A 21,586-nucleotide genomic window follows, 5' to 3' on the forward strand; every position below is an offset into this window, starting at 1 on the left:
TCTTAATCTTTCTTCTAAACCCATGCATTTCTCCTACTCACTGAAAGCTTTATGAGCTCAAAGACTATGGCTCACATATTTTTAACTAAACCATAACTTCCTTTTTGTCATCAAATACCCAGGATTCAAACTTCTCTGGCTGACTCACAATTTTTAAAATTAGATTTATGTGGATTTCAAAGAATGCCCATACACTGCACTGGTTGATGTTTCTTATATTCTCTTCCTCCATCTACTACCGCTTTGTTTTTCTTTATTTTAAGGAGGGTCTGGGTGCTCTGCTCTAGCATGTGTCCATAGTTAGGCATTCAGAATTACATTCTTCTGCAGCCATTTAACACATCCTTGTGACCTTTACTATCAGTTAAATAATAATAATAAAACATGTGTTCATCCTTGTTTTTGGCAAGATTACTTACACAGTGTACAAGTCCATCAAAAAGCAACAATGACTGGCTTATGTCTCTCTGTGGTCTGAGCAGCCGCTGATGACTGTCACCTGGGTTCATTGCTTCATTGGAGGCGAGGGAACAGTGATGGTTTAATTTTAACATTTCATTTGTTATCTAGAAAACTTGAACAGGGAGTAACTTCTTAACAGCTTTTATAGTAAAGTAGGATGAGTGATTGAATCCTTTACTTTATTCTCACCACTTTTAAAATAATCAGTTGGTTCCCTTAAAAAAACAACCCAAGAATGCATTTTGTCTTTTTATAGCTAATGCTCAACACAATGTCTATCACACACACACACACACACACACACACACACACACACACACACACCCAACAAGTTCATAACATCATGTTTTATGAGTGATCAGAGTCAATACATTAAGAAATGAAATAATAAGCCAGGTGACGGTAGCACATGCCTTTAATCCCAGCACTTTGGAGGCAGAGGTAGGAGGATCTCTGTGAATTGGAAGCCAGTCTGTTCTACAGAGTGAGTTCTAGGACAGTCAAGGCTACACAGAGAAACCCAGTCTGGGAAAAGTAAAAGAAAAAAAGTGAGATGAAATAATATACTAGAGATTGAATTAATATGAACTGTATACAACTCTGTTGTATACACTGCAGCTAAACAATGGTTCCCTTGCAGTAACGGTGGGAAAGATTCAGAAGCCATCAGCAGGAAGTTGTTTGCGATACCACGCTAGACCTTAGTCACTGGCAAGATGTGCTGTGTGCACATGGAGGATAGCATGAAGCACCAGGTTGTTTTTTAATTGGTTCTACACATACTTTTGGTTACACTATGCACTATTCTCTCAAACAAGACATGTCTTAGATATGCCATGGATTACCATGAATGGATTTTTGGTATATTTACATAGGTCAACACCCTACCATAAGTAATTTTAGAACATTATTAATATCTTAAAATGAAATACTCTACTTGCCATAAGCATGCTATGCTAGGAATATTGATGAACAATCTGTGTTAATCAGGGTCGCTAAAGGGACAGAACTTATAGAATGAATACTTATTAAAAGGGGATTTCTTAGACTGACTTATGAGATACAGTCTGAGTAGTTCAACAATGACTGTCTCACACTGGCAATGCGGAGAACCCAGTAGCTGTTCTCCATATTTGTTTCTGAAGGACTGGAGGATTTCTAGAGAGACTCTGGTCTTCAGTCCACTTTGAAAGCTTGAAGCTGTGTCCTACCACCAGCGAAGGAATGCAGCAGCAGCAGCAGCAGCAGCAGCAGCAGCAGCAGCAGCAGCAGCAGCAGCAGCAGCAGCAGCACAGTAGATCAACTTGCCAGTGAGAGTGAAGGCAAGTAGCCAAAGCAAGACTTCCTTTTCCCATCTTTTTCTGGGTGGCTAGCAGAAGGTGCAAGAAGACTTGTGTTTCTCCGCTTGTCAGAATTTATTCAATAATAGTAAAGTCACCAACTAGAGGTTTCAATGGCAGCAGTTTTCCAGATAATCTTACCTACCTGGGTAATTTGGCCAAGGCAAATCTAGATTCTTTTACTCCAATCTTAATTATTAATATTAATTCATATATTACATATCACATAGCACATGGCAAATTATGTGTCTATGTACCTACCTACGTACATATCTATGGGGATACAAGGTTTACAGAATGAATATAGGTTAAAAGCTACAACACTGTTTGGGAGGTTTCATAAGTGGGTTGATTGAAATTAAAATAGAGTCTGTATTTACAAAACAAGGATGCAAACCTGCCACAGGAAAGCAGTTGTTGCTGTCAGGCTCCTTGAAAGCCTGGAATAAGAGCCAAGAGGTAGTCATTTGCAGAGAGGAAGGACTAGTCCAGAGCAGGAGTTGATAAGTCCAGGTCTTGATAGGTGAGCAGATAGACAGGCAGATGGCAGTTGAGTGAGGAGGCAAGGGACCAAGCTGAGCTAAATCCCCAGGAACAGTGGGTGTTCTCGGGCTTTATTCTCACAGTGTTAGGTAGCTACCACTTTATGGGGCTCAGGGAAGGAGGTGTAGCTTTCCCTCCATATGGACTGTCTAATAAGTTCTTGGGCCTCATTTTCATGATATGATTTTAATATACCCATAGATCCCTACTGTTTCAATTTACCCTGATGAATCTGCAGGCTAGCACTACTATTATTTTCATGTTCAGCCTGTGCTGTGTGGATGGTGCTGGAGAGATAGTGTTTGTGGGTTTGCATAGGTACAAAATCAACCCCCACTCTTAAAATGGAGCCAAAACTGTTGGGAATGCAATCTCGGGGCCAGGAAAGGCCCGAAAAACCACTGCTTTCCACAGTGAGGCATAACAGAGTAGGACAGTCTCATCTTAACTCTTAGCAGCCACCCTCCATTTTCTGGGCCATTGTGCTCCCTGGAAACTACTCATCTATTGTCTGCCTCTGTGGAGGAGACTATTCTGGACATTTCATATAGGTGGAACAATAACATATGTGTTCTTCCATAAATGATTTCTTTCACCCAGAAAAATGCTTGTAAAGTTTATCCAGGTTAGTGCCCACACACCCACATCCACACCCCCCCACAGAGAATTTTATTTCTTTTTTCATATAATATTCCATTATTTATGTATACTGTATTTGGTTTGTCCACTCATCAGTTGATAGACATGTTAGTTTCTCCACTTAAATTCTTTAAATTACTTACTATTAATTAATTCTTCCCCAGCTTGATCAGTTTCCACTCCCTCCCCACTTCCTCCCAGTCTCTCCCCCAACCTCCCCTCTGACCCCCCCCCATCCACTCTGTCTCCTTTCTCTTCAGAAAAGGCACGCCTCCCATGTATATCAGCCAGCCACAGCATATCAAGTTGCAGTAAGTCTAGGTACCTTCTCTCCTATTAAGGCTGAACGAAGCAACCCAGTAGGAGGAAAGGATTGCAAAAACAAGTAATAGAGTCAGAGACAGACCCTGCTCCCTCTGTTAGTGGTCCCACAAGAAGACCAAGTTACACAACTGTTACATATGTGCAGAGGGCCCAGGTCAGTCCCACGCAAGCTCTCTGGTTGACAGTTCAGTCTCTGTGAGCTCCTATGAGCCCAGGTTAGTTGATGCTGTGGCTTTTCTTGTGGTGTCCTTGGTCCTCCCTGGCTCCCATAAACCTTCATCCTCATCTTCCACAGAATTCCCTGAGGTCTGCTCAATGTTTGGCTGTTGGTCTCTGCATCTGTTCCCATCAGTTGCTTGTTGAAGCCTCCCTGATGACAACTGGTGTAGGCAACGATCTATGAGCATAGCAGAATACCATTAGGAATAATTTCATTGACTTATTTTTGTGTTTGTTTTTGCCAGTCATGTTTGGTTCTCTTCTAGGTCTCTGGGCTGTCCACCCTCTGGATTCTGACTCTCTAATCTGTGTCAGGGGTGAGCTCCCTCTCATAGTATAAGTCTTAAGCTGGATCAGTCATTGGCTGGCCACTCCCATAATTTCAGTGCCACCTTTGTCCCAGCACATCTTGTAGGCAGGGCAAATTGAAAACAGACAGGTTGATCAATGAAACCAAATCGAAGACCCAGACATAAATTCACATATCTATGAACACCTGGTTTCCAACAAAGAAGCCAAAAAAAAAAAAAACCTGTGGACAAAAGAAATTATTTTCAACAAGTGGTGCTGGTCTAACTGGATGTCAGCATGTAGAAGAATGCAAATAGATCCATATCTATCACCCTGCATGAAACTCAAATCCAAATGGATCAAAGACCTCAATAAAAATCCAGTTACACTGAACCCAATAGAAGAGAAAGTGGGGAATAGCCTTGAATGCATTGGCACAGGAGACAACTTCCTGAACAGAACACCAATCGTGCAGGCACTAAGATCAACAATCAATAAATGGGACCTCATGAAACTGAAAAGCTTCTATAGGGCAAAGGACACCATCAAAATGACAAAACAGTAGCCTATAGAATGGGAAAAAAATCTTCAACCCCACATCTGACAGAGGGCTGATTTCCAAAATATATAAAGAACTGAAGAAACTAGACATCAACAAACCAAATAATCCAACTAAAACATGGGCTACAGATCTAAAAAGAGAATTTGCAACAGAGGAATCTCAGACATCTGAGAAACATTTGAAATGTTCAACATCCTTACCCATCAGGGAAATGCAAATCAAAACGACTCTGAGATTCCATCTTATACCTGTCAGAATGGCTAAGATCAAAAATACAAGTGACAGCTCATGCTGGAGAGGATGTGGAGCAAGAACAGTCCTCCATTGCTAGTGGAAGTGCAAACTTGTACAGCTACTTGAGAAATCTATATGGTGGGTTCTCAGAAAATTGGGAATTGACATATCTCAAGACTCAGCAATACCACTCCTGAGCGCTCTACCCAGGATACCCAATACCCCAAGGACATTCTACCACACAATGACACTTGCTCAACTATGTTCATAGCAGCTTTATTTGCAATAGCCAGAAATTTCAAACAACCTAGATGTCCATCAACTAAAGAATGGATAAAGAAAATATGGCACACTTACATAATGGAGTATTACCCATCTGTTAAAAACAATGATATCTAATTTGAAGGCAAATGGATGGAACTAGAAAAGATCAACCTGAGTGAGGTAACCCAGACCCAGAAAGACAAACGTGGTATATACTCACTTATAGGTGGATAATAGCTGTAAAGGATAACCATGTTATAATCCACAGACCTAAAAAGCTAAGTAATGAGGAGGGCTCAAGGTGGGACACAGGAATCTATTGTGAAGGAGAAATAGAATAGATATCAGAGGTGGACTTGGGTGGGAGGAGGCCTGAATGGGAGAAGAGCATGGGAACAGGAATGATTAGATGTGGAGGGAGGATGGAGGGAGTGAGTACTGAGAAAGACAACTGCAATCAGGGAGCATCTCTGGGATAAGCTAGAAGCCTAGTGCAATGGAAACTCCCAGGAATCTATGAGGATGACCCTAGCTAAGAATCCTAGCAATGGGGTACATGTAGCCTGAACTGGCCATCTCCTGTAACCAGGCAAGACTTCTAGTGGAGGGCTGGGACCCCAAACCAGTTTCTCCACTTTTTAAAAGTGTATATACTATGTTGCTATGAACATTCATATGTAAGTCTTGTGTAAACATACATCTTGTATACATATGCCTAGGTATGGAACCCATAGTAACTCTTTGTTTGCTATTTGGAACAACTATAGACTATTTTTATCTGTGCACAACTTTTTATTCTTCCAAGTAATATATGAAGATACCAATCTCCTACTTTAACCTATCTTTTAAAATTGTAACTACCTAGTGGGCATAAAGTAGTTCCTCACCTGGAGTTAGCCTTTGCCCTATGACTAATGACATTGAGCAGGTTTTCACATGATTCTTGGCCAATCACTGGATATATATATATATATATATATATATATATATATATATATAATATTTTATATAACACATTTCTATGTAATATATACTATATATTCATTTATAATATTTAGATTGTTGCTCATTTTACAATTTTCATTTTATTAATGATAAGAAACAAAAAAAGTAAGAACCTTAAATATATAACCCGGCTACAAGTCCATTATAAGAGATAAACTTTTCAAACACTTCCTTTCACTCTGGTGGGTTGTATTTTCATTTTCCTGATCATTTTCTTTGATGTAAATAGAATGCTTAAATTTGATAAGCTATCAAAAATTTATCATTTTTTGTCAATATTTTGCCTAACTGAAGAACATGAAATTTACTTCTCTGTTCTCTTCCAAGACTTTTTTTCTTGTATTATCTTAGTTTTTAGATTTATACTTATGGTCTATTAGCAGTCTCTGTCTCTCTCTGTCTCTGTCTCTCTCTTTGTGTGTGTGTGTGTGTGTGTGTGTGTGTGTGTGTGTGTGCGCGTGTGTGCCTACACGCGTGCATGTGTGTGTTTATTCTGGCATTGTCCAGGTGAGAAGATTATTTCCTGCTTTGAATTGAAAGCACACTAGCTACAAGTCAGAGGTTTTATTTCTGGATTTTAGGTTCTATTCTGTGTCTACACATCTGGCCTGATGTCAGTGCAGCAGTTTTGATTACTGTAGCTTTGTAGTGACTGTTGATATTGGAGTGTGTGAGGTTTCTAAAGCTTGCATTTTGTCAGAATTATTTTGACTCTTGGGTTCATGTGAATTTTTATAGAAGTGTGAAGATCAGCTTATCAGTGTCTCCAGAAACACAGCTGGGAGAGAGCAGGTGTGGGTGAAAGCCGTGAGAGCATCTTTTGCTTTTGGTATGCTGTCACAGCCAACGTCATTGTCAATCTTTCTAGTGGTGAATTACTCGTTTCATGTACCTTATGTATTTTCTTGCATATACATATATTTTACACTATATGTGACAGATAAATATGTAATATACATGCAAACCTATTATATACAAATACAGTTAAACGTATAAAATATATACATATATACATACCTATCATATAACCACATGCCATATACATTTTATATAATATATAAGACATTATATTTGAGTTTATTATCTTTATCATTTATTTATATGATTATAGTTGGTCTGACCTATAATTTTCTTGAATTCTTTTTGTTTTAGTATTTTATTAGGTTGATCTTCTGAATGATTCAGGTAGTTTTCTAGGATAAGCCCGGTCCTGTACATTGTGATGGGTAACTAACTGGACCTGTTCTTCTATGTATCAAACAGTTACTATAAAATGGGAATGTTCATTCCTGGAGTTGTAATTGGAATTCCCCATTAAGAGGTTGGGGAATTTGTATGTCAGCATGGGGAAGAGTGTAGCTAATGACCTATAAATTCTGTCTTAGCTATCAGTCTATCTCATTCATTTAATTTTAAATGTTTTTAAAATCCAGTAGTAGAAAATTGTACTTTCACTGTATATCAAAACATTCATTTAATACAAAAGTTTATTCTATCTTAATTTTTTTCAAATTCTTATGTTTCCAACAAATGTCAAATTATTCCTCTTTTTAAATTATAGCTTTCTAAAGTGTATCTTTTGAAAGTTATTTCTTTCAAAGAATGATGTCTATAACTTTGTGTTTGTTCTTACATTTTCTTTGTTTTATTAATATCTGGCTTTTATCTTAATTCTTGAATTATGCTTTCATTGAACTTATTTTGTTCTTTTTAGTGGTGTCTGTTGGAAGTTGATTAGTTAAAAATCAATTATGTTGATTTCAAAAGAACTTCATAGCAGGGCACAATGGTTCATGCCTGAATCCCGGCACAAGGAGATAGGCAAGGAAGTTCATAAGTTCTAGTAAGATGCTGTCTCAAAAGGAAAAAAAAGATATACTTTTGTTGTAAACTCTCTCTGAGCACTGTGCTAGTCTGTGTCTAGGCTTTTAAAACGGGTCTGACAGAGGGTACAGGACTGAATGAATGTGGCAGGCCTGAACCTCTAAATCCATAAAGACTGGCTTGCCTAGCACTGAGAATAGGCATGGCTGACTGGTTAACTCATCCCTTCCCTGATCCAGAATACACCTTGCAGGATGATCATGGTTCAGTTGACATAGTCTGTACTAATAAGGTGGTTTATGTGGAATGACTGCTTTACTTCTGGGAGTCGGGGATTTGGGCACTCGCTGCCTGGAGAGTGACCAAGGACAAGACTTCAATACAAGTCTGGGTGACAACATCTCTAACAGGCTTCCCTGGGCAGAAATACTGAAGCCATCCATGTTGCTGTATTTGTACTGCCTTGAGGAGCATGTGTTCCATGCCCCTTAGGGAATGGGGGAAGCACAGGAGCGCTGCACACGTGTCTTTAAAGGATCAACTTTGCCATCTTTGTCTTTAGTAGGTCCAATAAAACTATAAATGTGGTCAGGTTTCAGCTGGGTTTTTTTTTTCTGTCTTTCATTTGCAACCTCTTCACTCTTGTATTCTTCAATTGTATTTAACATTTCTTCTACCTACTTTGTCAGATATATATTCACAAATTTATTCAAATTTAGCCTTTGTACACTCCTACTAGAAAACTATACTTCCTTATCTCTGTGTCTTTGTGGAGATGGCTATTGAGCCAGAGTCTCTGTGTATAGCCCAAGCTGACCTCAAACTCATGGTGAGCCTCCTGTTTTATCCTTCCAAGTCCTGGAATTAGAGATATGCAGCCTGACTTAAAGTCTAGAATACCTTCTCAAGAGGGCAAGAGGTTTGCTGTCCATTATTCTCTTTACACGGGTTCATACTTCTCCTCCAACTCCATTAGATATACATTGGCTATTTGTTTCCTTAACACACACAACTAACTTCAACTTAGAAATATTTCTTACGTGATGATTGCTGTGGGACATCTTTCCATACACTGTGAATACGTGTTGCACTAGTTGGCTAATAAGTAAGCTACTTTGGCCTATAGCAAGGCAGCTTAGAGGCAAGTGGGAAATCCAAGCAGAGATAAGAGAGAAAAAGGGTAGAGTCAGGGGAGATGCCAGCCTGCCACTCTCGGAGCAACAAGATGCTAGATGCCAGCAGACTGGTAATGCCATAGCCACGTGGCAACACATAGATTATTAGAAATGGGTTAATTTAAGTCATAAGAGCTAGCTAGCAAGAAGTTTGAGCCATAGGCCTAACAGTTTGTAATTAATATTAAGCATATGTGTGTTTATTTGGGACAGAGCAGCTGTGGGACCAGGCAAGACACAAGAAAACTTCCAACTACAGATCACTTTGTTCACCAAACTCCTTGTTAACAGTTACTTCTTCCTAGATTTAGTTTCCTATTATTGAATCCATCCTCTAGTAATTCCGTCAGAATAGGTGGGTGTAAGATTTCTGTTTGAAAATGCCCTAAAATTTTTAGGAGAAATTAGATGGGTGAATTCATTCCACAGACCCAAGCAATATCTGGTGTCTGTTTCTGGTCCTCCCCTTTCTATTTAATCCAAGTTGACTGACAGTTGCTAAAACCTCAGGTCTTATCTTGTGGCACTTACAAACATGTGCTAACAGCAGCCTTCATTCCCATACTTTCTATGAATCAGAACACAGCAGTTCTCAGAATAGCATGGAATGTGAACTGACCTTCATGAATGCAGTATATAATGTCCTTAGGCAGGATGCTCTTCAGAACTGTTGTCATATTAGGATGGTTTTAATAAAGATTTAAGCTAGTCATAGCTAGTTTCTTTATTCCATAGATTTGTCCTCAGTTTTCAGTAATTGACAGGGAAATATTGCTTTAGTTCATGGTTTTGAGCACATATGTCATGATATGCATCATTACCAGGGCAAATTGGTTTTCTTCAAGGACCACTGTCTTGGGCCAGCACCTCTCCTGGTTCTGGGTTTCCTATAGGGTCTTCGCCTTGATGATGATGCTGTTCATGTGTTTTCATTGGTAGGGACTGGCTTCATTTCTGGTCTACTAGAATTCTTTCTACTGTTTTGAATAAACCCCTTTGTACTTACTAATCTTTAAAAACCTACTTCAGAAATCACACCTTTATTTGGTTTAAAGGAGAGAATTTAACATATAAAAACAATGAAAATATGTGATTTGTATTATTTGATGTTTGTTTGTGTTAGTGTGAGCCTATATGCTCAGGGTGTAGCTTTGGGCAGCTGGAGGAGGGATTTCACCTCAACTTTCATTTCTTATGTGAGTTTCTGTGTATCTGCTTCCTGTGAACATCACAGAGCACATACTGCTGGGGGTCTGCCTTTCTCTCTCCGAGTGTGCCTTGCCTTCCCATTTTTCCCCCTGTGCACTGCTTGGCATTGCTGCTTACCTGTGGACCTCCTTCAAAGATCTTCACCCTGTTCTTGGGTTGAGTTTGCTCAGCGGGAGGAGAGCAGGGTGATGGGTCGCCTTTCTCTGCCCCACCCTCCTATATCACACTGTTTGGTTTCCACTTCCCTCAGGAGATGGCAGCTGCCAGGCACCTGTGTTCCCTTGTGACTCCTCTGGCCTGGAGTAGCAGTGGCTCTCCCAGGGTGCTAGTGTGGGGATGGGGACCCGAGGGGGACCACACGGGGACCCTTGCTGCTTGACAAAGTTCCAGCGTTTCGACATTGCAAACCCGCACTTCTCCAACACCTTTTTACTTTCATTTTTAATGATTCTCACTATGGTGTGTTAAGAGAGTTCCCTTATGCCTTTTCCTTTGGGAAATTTTGTGCAGGCTTTGAAGGATGAAAATGTAAAAAGTGGCAGCCTCTTTAAAACAAAATAATTATTCGGAAAAAAGTCCCCGTCACCGTGGAACCAGGAATCCCATTTTGTCTTCTTTATTATACCAAGAACAGGAATGTTAGAGATTTACTAGACACACCTGATCCCAAGGATGAAATGTCTACAATTCAGATCCAGAGCCTGAGGCCATTAATGGCAAGAGGTCAGTTAATAAGCATAGAGAAATCAGAATGGTGCTGTGTAATGGGAAAAGAATAAGACATCAGGACCTTCCCTTTTGGAGTGTATGAGGGGAACAGGCCCATACAGTAAGACTAAGTCACAAAAGGGGCATAATTAGGGAACAGCTCAGTGATTATCCCCTTGAGGAATGAAACTTGCTCTTAAATTGTAGTGGGGTGTCTGGTCCCCAGAAGCCCTTTTCCCAGGGTCAGGCATTTGGGTAAGGGTCCCCATTCTCTCTGGGGCTTAAAGAAAGTGCCAGCTTGCTAAAGCAGTCATTCTCCTTAGCTCTGGCAGGAGGGACTTGTAGCCCTTTCATTGATGCAAGAGGGCTCCGGAGAGAGTTTCTGAACCTTTGAGAAGAATAGGCATTTAGCTACTTAATCGCTTTTGTCTCAGGCAAATGCTATAATGAAGTTAATGGCTTCTTTCTGTCCCCAAGTCTACATTCAATCCTGCCTGTGGCTAAGCTACTGAATACAAAAGGTGTATTCCTTTTTCAATAAACTGCACAGGTAGCCATCCCAATTCACTCTCAGATCATCTGTCTCCTCCTCCCCCTGCCAGCTCCATAATATCCACACATCCTCTTTGGGACCTAAAACCATATCCCACCCTCAAGCTGGTCTTGTGAGAACTAGAGTTACATTTTAAGTTTTAATTGCTATGCCTAAGAGCTCCATGAAACAAAAACGTCTCTGGGCTGGGCGGTGGTGGCGCATGCCTTTAATCCCAGCACTCGGGAGGCAGAGCCAGGCGGATCTCTGTGAGTTCGAGGCCAGCCTGGACTACCAAGTGAGTCCCAGGAAAGGCACAAAGCTACACAGAGAAACCCTGTCTCAAAAAGCCAAAAAAAAAAAAAGTCTCTAATCTGCAAGCTCCTGAAATGCTGGAGACTATTGTTTGTAGCAGATAGCAAGCCACGTGCTTTTTACTCCTCTAAACAAGATTGTTTGACCCATCTGCACAGGATGTGCTTGATCACATGTGCAGGAAGCAGGCAGGATGTATGCTTGCCTGATTGGACCTGATGGTAAATATTTAAACTACTGCACACGGTGACTCGGGGCCATTTTTCTGGGAAACCAGAGATAGACCTGGCCAGAGAGTCGTCAACCTGGCCAGTATTTAACTGAAGCTTGCTTCAAATTTGACTTTAAATTGTGGTAGTGGTTTTGTTTTTGACTGGTGGGATTAACAATCTCTGGCAGAGAACCACAAACTCTACCCATCCTCAGTACTCACCCCCTTTACAAAACCTACTCAGACTACTCAGCTTTAGTTAGCATCACATTGTTTGGCCCTCAACGGTGGTCAAGATGAACACAAACAAGTAAGATAAATAAAGTAATAAAATATACAGGTAACTTCTTTATATGGCTTGATCTTTTTGGTGTTTTAAAACAAAATAAGATAAGCAAGAATGGCAGTGAAGAAAACTTATTTTAGCTAAAGGAAATGTACCATGGGCAGAGAAGCAATAAGAGTCAATGTTTTTTGAGGACCAATGTCGGGCTGAAGTCTCCTTCCATTGCCCTAGTCACATCGCTGCCTGGGCTCTGGGTCTGAAGGACAGCAGGCGTGAGTGTGATCATGCTGAATGCCTGTCTCTCCACAGCACCAGGACTGTGCCCCACAGATTTATAGGATCTTACAGTTAACAGGGGCCAGGGGACTAGCTTAGTGCAGCCACGAACAACACAGAGCATGCTATAATTTGTGGTCTAGCCCTAGATGTAATTTGTGAGGAAAATATGTAAAAGCCACCCCCACCCTGCTGCTGGTTCAATGTGCCTTTGAAAATCTTCAGGGGCTAACATACAGTGCTGATTTTCCCACAGGCGTTTGGGAGAGTAGCTGTGAATGGTAGCAGGTAGCATCCTCTGAAGACATACTGTGCGTGAGACATTATACTCCGAGTCTCACGTGTGTCAAGGCTTTATACCATCATTTTGCTCAGTTCTCACCTGAGCTCCACTGAGGTGCCACTTACTGTTGTGACTGCTGTCATGGCATTTTCACTCAGGAGGAAAATCAGTCAAAGAAAGGTTAAGGGGCGTGCTCGACATCACAAGTGCATGAAGCTGAGCCCAGGTTTCAGCCTAAGCACTTGGACTTTGAAATGCATGCTCGTGCTCATGACATTTTTCCCCTTATTACAACATATGTGTATTATGTATGTATGTATGCATTACGATGCAGAAAGGCTGCATTGTGCCCAATAGCAAACCACAGTTAAGCTGCCATGCTGCTGTTACACACCAATGTCGCTTTAAATTGCTGCATCCTATTCTGCAGCATCAGCATGTTTCGCCAACTTCGTTATTACCTTTTTTGTCTTGCCATTTCCTCAGTAGCTCCTTTGCAACCCACAATTCCCTCATATACAATCCCCCATCTCAACAGTTACTCAAGCTTTATATTCCCATCTGTAGAATGATTACACTAACAGTAACAAAAATACATCCCCCATTGAGTGATTATACATATACATAATATAGCTACTTTTGTGACATGATCTGTTATCATATTACAATAGAGCATCAAATGTTGCTGTTATGTGGTAGGGATTGAGAGGTTTTTTGAATATTTAAATATTATAAATGATGACAGTGAGATGATAATGAAGTATAACCTGTAAATATAACTATTCAGTTCCAATACTGACACTGACGTTAAATTACACTTGGGCTTTCCTGCAGATGGGTTCACTGATCAGCAGTCACCAGTACAGCCTAATTTCATACGGTGTTACAACACTGGGTGCTTCTGGGCCTGTACTGTTTTATTCTCTCTTAGTGTTTCACACTCTGTGCATTAGGAAACCAGTTCCAAGGACCTCTGGCCACCTTTCCCCTTGAAGAAGTGCACACGCCCTTTCCTTTCAGTGCTCCGCATTTATTCTTGATTCATTTCCTCCAAGCTCCTGCTAAAGGATCCTGTGTGTCAGCCATGCAATAGCATCCCACAGAAATGCCCAAAAGGATTTCTTGCCTTTATTACGACTGGGCAGTCCTCAGATGTCCACATAGTCTTCTGAGCGTCTGGTTTGCTATCCTGATTCCTGTGCCACTCAAGCGCTAGTGTATTTATATGTGGGTTTTAAGCAGACGTAAACCTGTAGTGTGCTGATGTGATATTTTATTCAACAAGGAACTAAAACAGCCAGTGAAATTAATTTTGAAAACAGAACAGATTATTATCTGCAACAAAGAGTCATAGGCATATTTGGCTTTTACTCTTTGTATCCAAAAGGAAATTTCTTTATTTAATATCTTTATTTTATTTCTTTATTAAAATGACTCCCCCCCCCAAAAAAAAAGAAATGTGTGTTTGGGAGGGGGCATGTGTGTGAGTGAGTGTGTGCATGCACACATAAAAATATCTGCATTTGTGTATTGGGAAGGGGGGTGGAGAAAGAATGTGTTTTAACCAAAACAGCTTTGAACATACTTCATCTAGTACAATAATGATTGTTGATTTGACATAAATATTAATGAAAGAATGTGACAAAAGTCCTGAAGATATATTCTTTTATTTAAAATGGTAGCTATCACAACACATCATACAATGAATGAAGACCAGAGAATCACACTGAAACTTTTAAAAACATCTCTATACAGTCACAGAACAAGAAACATGCTGCTAGGATACCAGTAGAGTCAGATACCAAAGTTTCTATATTATCAGCGTAAAAGCAACCGGGGGAAGCACAAGACTGCACAGGAGTTTCTTCACTGCCAGTGCTAGTTGTCTGCACTGGCTCTTGTTTCCTTGGGAGACTGCCTCACCAGTGAGCTTGTACAATTCCATCGACACTGTGCTGTGCTGAGGTTACTACTAGTTTCTACTTCTGAGGGGTCACCACATTAGAATTACAACACTTATTGGCACAATATGAAAAAATAAACACTTTTTTTAGTTTTTCCATTCATAACATTTGTTATTAAATAAATAATTATTCCGCATAGTGCATGTTTTATTTTACCTTTCTTCGCTCATTGACCCAAATGAGGCTGAATATAGATAGTGTGTTACAGAATTTATTTACGTCTTCTCTCGTAGTTCTGCATTGCACTTCTTTCATATGCCACTGAAAACAAAGAGGAAGTAAAAAGTGTGTTTTAAGGGGATTTACAGAGGGCATGAATGAAGTTCAATGCCTACACTAAATTACTACAATATCGTAATGACTTTTTCCCCTAGAAGAAGTATTTCTAAGATTTTTTTGTACATCTTTCAAAGATGTCTGACACTGTATTCTGCTTAGAAGTGTTCTAGCCACAGCATTCAAGGCTTATTTTGTCATCTGCTATACATGTGGCATTGTAAAGTACAGCAGTGTGTTTCTATGATTGAGTATGATGTTCATTTTCAGCAACTTACTGAAGGACTGGCGGCACTCAGAATAACTGGAGAGTAACACGTCTACCGCAGCCGTGCGTTAGGAGGATAAAACAGAAATGAGGAACTTTCATTCGAGGATGGAGGTCAATAAACTACAGGCCATAGGTCAAAGGTGCCCCCCCCATTTGTTCTTATAAATATAGTTTTATTTAGACACATACATACTCAGTTCATGTGTATATTGTCTATGGTTGCTTTGGTTTTAAAATGACAACTTTGGGGAGTCACTACAGGCCAACATAGCTTAGGAAGCCTAGAATATTTAGGGCCTTATTCTTTTCAGGCAAAGCCTGCCCAACCTCTGTTCTAGGGGAACCTAATGGTATGAGGGTCTCTTTTCTCACGGATGCCTTCTGATGACAGGTTGGTTGCCCTTGATACTAAAGTGACTCTTACTCTCTGTAGGCATGCCACTGAAGTCACAAATACACAGCACAATTTGACTTACCTCTTAACATCTGGGGGCCTATGAAATGTCAATTGCTACTTCCAAAAGTACTTAGCACCTGACTGCTAAGCAATTTAAGTACTGTGACTCATTCAGGCTAAAAAAAATGCTAAGATGCATTATATTACACCATATTAGATATAATTTCATAGGATCTGTAACTACAAAATGTTAAGGATCAGAATAACTGTCTATGTATGGGTATTTCATCATCTCTGCCAGCATTATTACTTAGATTGGCATTATAATGAAATGAATGTGTTTGTGGAAAATGCCCTACATGAAATACTTAATTGAGAGGAAACAACAGATTTGTAGAAGTCATGCTGCTTCTGTGAACAGTTTCCTAGTTGAGAAAGGTTTAGGATAAAGTGGAAGGCACCAGGGCTATCAGTTCTGCTTTCCCAGGACAGCTCACTAAAAGCCTGCCTCCCTCTATGAGGATCATGAGCAATACACTAAGTGTTCAACGTCAGTTCTGTGTGTAAACCTGAGCTAGAGCAGACTGCACCCCAAACTGGACACTTCTGATGGAGACAGAAGTTGGTTTCTCATTCTCTTTTCTCAGGAGGGGGATGTGTAGCCTGAGTTTGTCCCCGACAGGCTTTTTGGGTACCAAGACTCTGTGGCTCACAGAAGTGAGACAAATGCTAATTAAAGCAGCCAAAGTCAGCTTGGCAGTGTAGCTGGGACACAGTGGTCTCCTTCAGGGAAGCAGACTCTAACCTGGTCCTTGAACTCTCTGAAAGTGTCTACCAGCCTGTGTGCATCGGAGCTGGTGAGAGTCTCTCAGTTTACCAGATTGTCAAAGGTGTGTGTGACCCAGAGATAGTAAGGATCAGAAGGAGAGGGTGATTTTTAGAAACATTTTGCTTATTATATCTATTTATTCTTATATTGGAAGATGGTTTATATTGCCAGATGTAACATCTTATGAAAATTTCATATTACTTCAGTCATAAGTGAAAAGCTCTCACCTCTCCCTAAGGATCCAGTATGTTTTACTGAGAATATCTATGAAAAAGAGTGTCAGACCAGCTCAAAGACTCAGGGTATGTAATGACTAACTGGGGCAGATGCTGGAAGAGCTGGTATTTTGAGAGAAATATACCAATACTGTGGTGGTATTAGCTTAAGCATCTAACAATGCATTCTTGGCTGTAAACACTACTATGAAAATTTATCTACAGACATGCTCATTTTAAGTCAATTACTCCTTTTTCAGTACTTTGAAAACAATGCTTTATAAAAATAATAGAACTGGATTTGCATATTTTCAGACATTATTTTATACATACCAGGATTTAAAGCTCTTTTTCCCATTAGTCCAACAAAGGAATCTGTTTTATGTCCTGGAAAATACATTTAAGGGTGTTTTAGTATGTATGTCTTTGAAAAAATAAACTCATAACTAGTACAAAGTATAGCAAGCTTCTGAATATACACCTGTGTAATAAATATACTCCTACTTCATGTACTAGTGAGCGAGCCCACAGAAGATTTTATATAAGCTTACAAATCACACTAAAACAGCTCATCACAAGTACTCTTCTCAATTCTATGTCCAGACATTAGCAGGCTCTTTGATCTGTATTCTATTTCATCTATTATGAAGTTTTAAATACATTGCATTTCTCAGCAAGTGAACCTTAAGCCAGATCTCTATCCTTGGTGACTGGAATCTTCAAAGAGTTCACATTTACTGGATTTAAACTAAAAAAAAAAAAAAAAAAAACTCCTTTGGTGAAAATATGTTGGCTTTGACATTAATAGGATACATTTATTTTTATTTTATATTTCTAGCTCTATAACCCACACTCCCTTAAAATTTAAATCCTTACAGGGTAAATACAAATAAAGTTTTCCCCCCAAAGATTAAGTCTTTGGGAAAGGTTATTATCTTATTTCTACTGGGAGAATTTTTCTTGGTTTCCATTGTGTTATTTGAGACCAAGGTGCTATGGGTTTGGGGGGGTCTACCCTGCCACTGGGTAAGTCCATCCATGGCACTCACAGAAGCAGGCCACACTGCCAGGGGCCCAGGGGACTTCCTGCCCTCCCTGGCTCCCGTTAACTAGGAAACATCTCTAAAGACTCTAGCGCCCACCCTTCTATGATCTTCACTGTCCGCTATCAGGTTTCCCTGTCAATTATGGGATCAAGGGGGAAATAGCCCATCTCTATCTGTTTCCACAGTTTAAGTGGATTTTCTGCTCAAATATTCACCCACTCCACTTAATTAGCAGCTGAATAACCACCTTCCTTGCCATTATAGGACCCAGTTCATGAATATGAGTTAGAAGATACATATAAGTGCTTTTTCCTGTAGTGTTCATGGAGGGTGGGTGGGCGGAGATGAACGCTTGTGATGGATGTTTAACTGTACAGTTGGAATTCTACAAATAAAAATATACAGATCTTAATTCTTTTTCCTTTTTAAATGTAATACATGCTTTGGCACTGCAACATGCCTACACAATTGTTTAGTCATAGTGATTATTCATCAAATCACATTCTGGATATGTCTTTTCCTTTCCTACATTGTCTTAATTAAAATTATTGGGCCCTATGTTATGCCTTAAAAGGTAGCATGAAGCAGAATTCAGTATCACCAACATTAGCATTTGATAAATGCCAAAAATAACTGTGAACTTACTTTTGTGAGAGATCTGGCCATGTCCTAGAAGAAAAGACAAAGAATTAGCACACATAAGTATTTCTTATTAAAAGCTAATTTATATCTTTTGTGGAGAGCTTCAAGAATTGATTTTCAAAATACTTAGCACTTCCTATTTATGTGCCTTCTTTAGGAATAAAGTAGAGGAATGCTAACCAGTTTATTAATGAAAGCCAAAGGAATGTTTATTGAATAACCTTTTGGGGCCATGGGTTAAAAGGCACAATGGTGGGACTCGAACAAGGCTTTGTAAATGTACTGACTTCAAGATTGGTCACATGTTCAACACACACACACACACACACACACACACACACACACACACACACACCTCTTAATTAGGCTTAGTTGTATTTCTTACATAAAATACTTTCTTACATGACCATTCATAATAGTAAAACGAAGATTTATAGGGATGTTTACCATAAAGAGCCTTTAACAGGGCCACTTGTTTTTCAATTGAGGAATCTGACAAGAGATGAATTGGCATTAACTCTTTACACACTCCACTGATTGTGCCACCAACTAAAGGCAACTGAATGCTTCTCTCACTGTAGCAAGGGGTCTCCAACTCGGAACCCAATCCCAGAAACACATAAGCATCTTTCACCCTGAGCCTGGACCATCCGCACCTGGAAGCCCTTGTAATTTGCATCTTTAGTCAAGGAAGTGTTTAGCTAACGTTAGTTCCCAGTGCGGGGTCCCTTTGGTGCTGTGAAACATGAGAAATGGTCCTTGCCCCCTCCCACCCATCCGCCCTCCTGGGCTAGTGCATATGTTAGTGCAGTGCAGATCAGAGTTCTTCGGGAATCACAAGTCTTTTGACGTGTAAATTTATACTCGCAGGGCAAGAGACGCCTGGGTGCTCCAGGAAGGAGCAAGCATGCAGATCGGGTAGCCTGATAGACCTAGTGACTACTGCTCATCTCACCAGCATCCCGTTTGCCCATTAATCCAAAGAACTGCTGAGGCTTGGGTCTCCGGGCGATTCTCTGCAGAAGATGCTCAAAGGGCTCTGGCAGCGCCTCCTGGGGGACAAACCCGCGTGTAGACAACATGAGTGAAAAGGGGCCAGCTCCACCGTGCGCCCCGGCTTCTCCCAGAGCTACAGACCCTCCTCCCCCAGACCAGAAGCTGGTGGGCTCGCACCAGTCCTGCCCCCACAAAATCTGCCCAGCACTCTGTCTTACTTGGCCCCACCTGGGACTTCCTTCTCCCCAAAGTCTATCCTGGGTGCCTCTGTCCAGCATCACAACACCTTCAGGTCCTATGCGTTTTCTACTCTTTATCCCACTAGAAAACTCACTCATGGTCTCACCCTCAGCGAGGCTTCAGAGACCCCACCCCCACCCACTGTCCTACGTGCACACAGTGGGGGTGGATGCAGAAGTGCGCTGATACTTTACAAGCGACCCTGCATCACCTCACAACTTTCTGTTTCCCAAGGTGCGCTCCTTCGCGCCAATAGCCGAGAACCACGTAAAGGGAAACTTGGAACATTAAATACAGGAGTGTGGAGTTTGCTCCCGCCCCTGAGACCCCGCAGCTGATTAAGATTTCGCTTTTGTCCCCATCGACTGGTTTGCTTCTCTGCCCAGCATCTCAAACGCCCAGTGAACATAGCTGAACCAAAGCCCCTGAGATCTCGTAACTAGGGACTAAAACTACGTGAGAGGTTTCCAGCTCGGTGAGGACCGGCTCTTGAGAGAGCATTGCTCCTGCAGGAAGGACCTTGAACCAGGACGCAGCCCTCCTGCAGGGAGGAAACTTAGTTCTGGGAGCTGGGCGCGAAGCCTTGTACGAGGACCGGGGGGGGGGGGGGGGGGGGGGTGACGCTCTTTGCATTTCACTGCGCCTCTCGGGGTGCACTGATCAGGATGCTAGCACAAGGAGAAGGGAACAGCTTCCATGCCCGGTTGGGTCTCACCTTGATCTGGTCACTGTCGGACCAGTCGGACCAATAATTTAGATCATCGTTGACACCGATCTCCTCTGCAAACAGTTGAGTGGAAATGAGGAAAAAGACCGCCAGGGCCACGAGGATTTTCATGTTGGATTTCTGGGAGTAGAAGAAAAGAGAGGAGACATTACACACACGTAGGCGGTGACCACCCAAGAGTTAGAGCAGCAGTATTTCAGTGCCACTAGAAAGGAAAACATGTCCCGCTAAACCAAGATAAAAACAAATCAGGGCTAGCATTTCTCCATACCCCTTAGAAAGGAGGATGACGCTTCAAAGAGTCTCAAATCCTCCTCTCTCTGAGTCTCAGGGTCCCAGACCCCCTGACCCTCACCCTCAAGCCCGGAGGCTCTGCAGGTGGGAGACAAAGAGGGGCGTTGGCATTTGCACAATCTCCCCCCCCCCCCCCCCCCCCCGTCTGTGGCTGCAGCGGGAGCAAAGCCAGGCAGAACGCCACCTCCGACCGAGGCACGACGGGCAGCGGGCAGCTACAGCTGGCAGGCGGGAGAGGTACTCACTGCGGTCAGCTCGGCGGCGGGGATGCTCGGCAGGTGCGCACTCGCTGGGTGTTCCGCTGGGTGCTCCTTGCTCTGCTCTCCTCGGTCGGTGCAGGAGTGGAGCAGGTCGGAGTGCGCTCTAGTCCCTGCTCCTGCTTCGCGGTATTTATCGCTGGCGTGACGAGCCTGGAGAGCCACGTGACACTCTCCCCACGCGACTTTCTGCTCAATATTTAATTAGCCGCCCCCTCGCCTTTTGCTTGCGTGATGGAGAGTTTCCGAGACGGTAACCCGTCGGAGTCCATAACATCTGGACCCAATGGGGTTCGAAATGACGCAATTTTAGGGAAGTCGAGGTCTCGCCACCCAATCCAGAGAGGACTGTTTTCTTCCGTCTGCAAATCTGACGCCCCCTCCCCTCCTCTTCCGAACAAGGTTCAGTGACACCTGAGATTACTCATCAAAACTGAGCGGAGTGACTCATGCCTCGGACTTTGAGAACTTTTCTCTCAAGAGACTTCAGGAAAAGTTGCGCTTTTTAGAACGGCCAGATAGCTTCAGCATTAAAACCTTGTCTCGGGAAATCACACTCAGACAAGGAGCGAGCACAGTAGTGGGATGGAGCAAGCGGTTTTTTCCTCCCATTTTTACCTCCATGTGTCTTAAGGGTTTGTGAGGCATTACATTTAAGGTTGGAACAGCCCTCCCTCCCTGAACCAGCCAGAATATTCTCCCATTTCTTTAGCATTGCAAAAGAGTTTCA

General features: G+C 41.6%; 1 protein-coding gene and 1 pseudogene across 3 annotated transcripts; both read right to left on the bottom strand.

Moving 5' to 3' along the window:
- LOC102923852 (protein SET-like) overlaps positions 1-10,492 on the bottom strand; it is a 61,456-nt pseudogene extending 50,964 nt beyond the window's left edge.
- A 3,841-nt stretch (positions 10,493-14,333) lies between these two features.
- Positions 14,334-21,205, bottom strand: Tac1 (tachykinin precursor 1). Of its 3 annotated transcripts, none has more exons than XM_042272787.2 (7): positions 20,577-20,701; positions 20,294-20,425; positions 19,298-19,394; positions 18,790-18,834; positions 18,346-18,369; positions 16,988-17,041; positions 14,334-14,927 (listed from the first exon to the last, which is right to left on the bottom strand). In XM_042272787.2, exons 2-7 carry the CDS (start codon positions 20,414-20,416, stop codon positions 14,878-14,880), a joined length of 393 nt encoding a protein of 130 aa, XP_042128721.1. In that variant the 5' UTR covers positions 20,417-20,425; positions 20,577-20,701; the 3' UTR covers positions 14,334-14,877. The 3 variants fall into 3 exon arrangements, with proteins under 3 accessions (XP_042128721.1, XP_006986952.1, XP_006986953.1); XM_006986890.4 differs by lacking the exon at positions 20,577-20,701 and adding an exon at positions 20,845-21,205 and having other exon boundaries at positions 14,335-14,927; XM_006986891.4 differs by lacking the exons at positions 18,790-18,834; positions 20,577-20,701 and adding an exon at positions 20,845-21,198 and having other exon boundaries at positions 14,335-14,927.
- Between the last annotated feature and the right edge of the window lie 381 nt (positions 21,206-21,586).

The sequence above is a fragment of the Peromyscus maniculatus genome, chromosome 3 (assembly GCF_049852395.1).
Source record: "Peromyscus maniculatus bairdii isolate BWxNUB_F1_BW_parent chromosome 3, HU_Pman_BW_mat_3.1, whole genome shotgun sequence".
In the NCBI taxonomy this organism is placed as follows: domain Eukaryota; kingdom Metazoa; phylum Chordata; class Mammalia; order Rodentia; family Cricetidae; genus Peromyscus; species Peromyscus maniculatus.

Excerpts from the sequence above, each read along its gene's own strand:
- Tac1 (XM_042272787.2), bottom strand. The coding sequence starts at position 20,416 with ATGAAAATCCTCGTGGCCCTGGCGGTCTTTTTCCTCATTTCCACTCAA. Across the intron at positions 18,835-19,297 it reads AATGGGCAAACGGGATGCTG|ATTCCTCAATTGAAAAACAA; the intron begins GTGAGATGAGCA and ends ATCTCTTGTCAG. Across the intron at positions 17,042-18,345 it reads TGGCCAGATCTCTCACAAAA|GACATAAAACAGATTCCTTT; the intron begins GTAAGTTCACAG and ends TGTATTTTCCAG.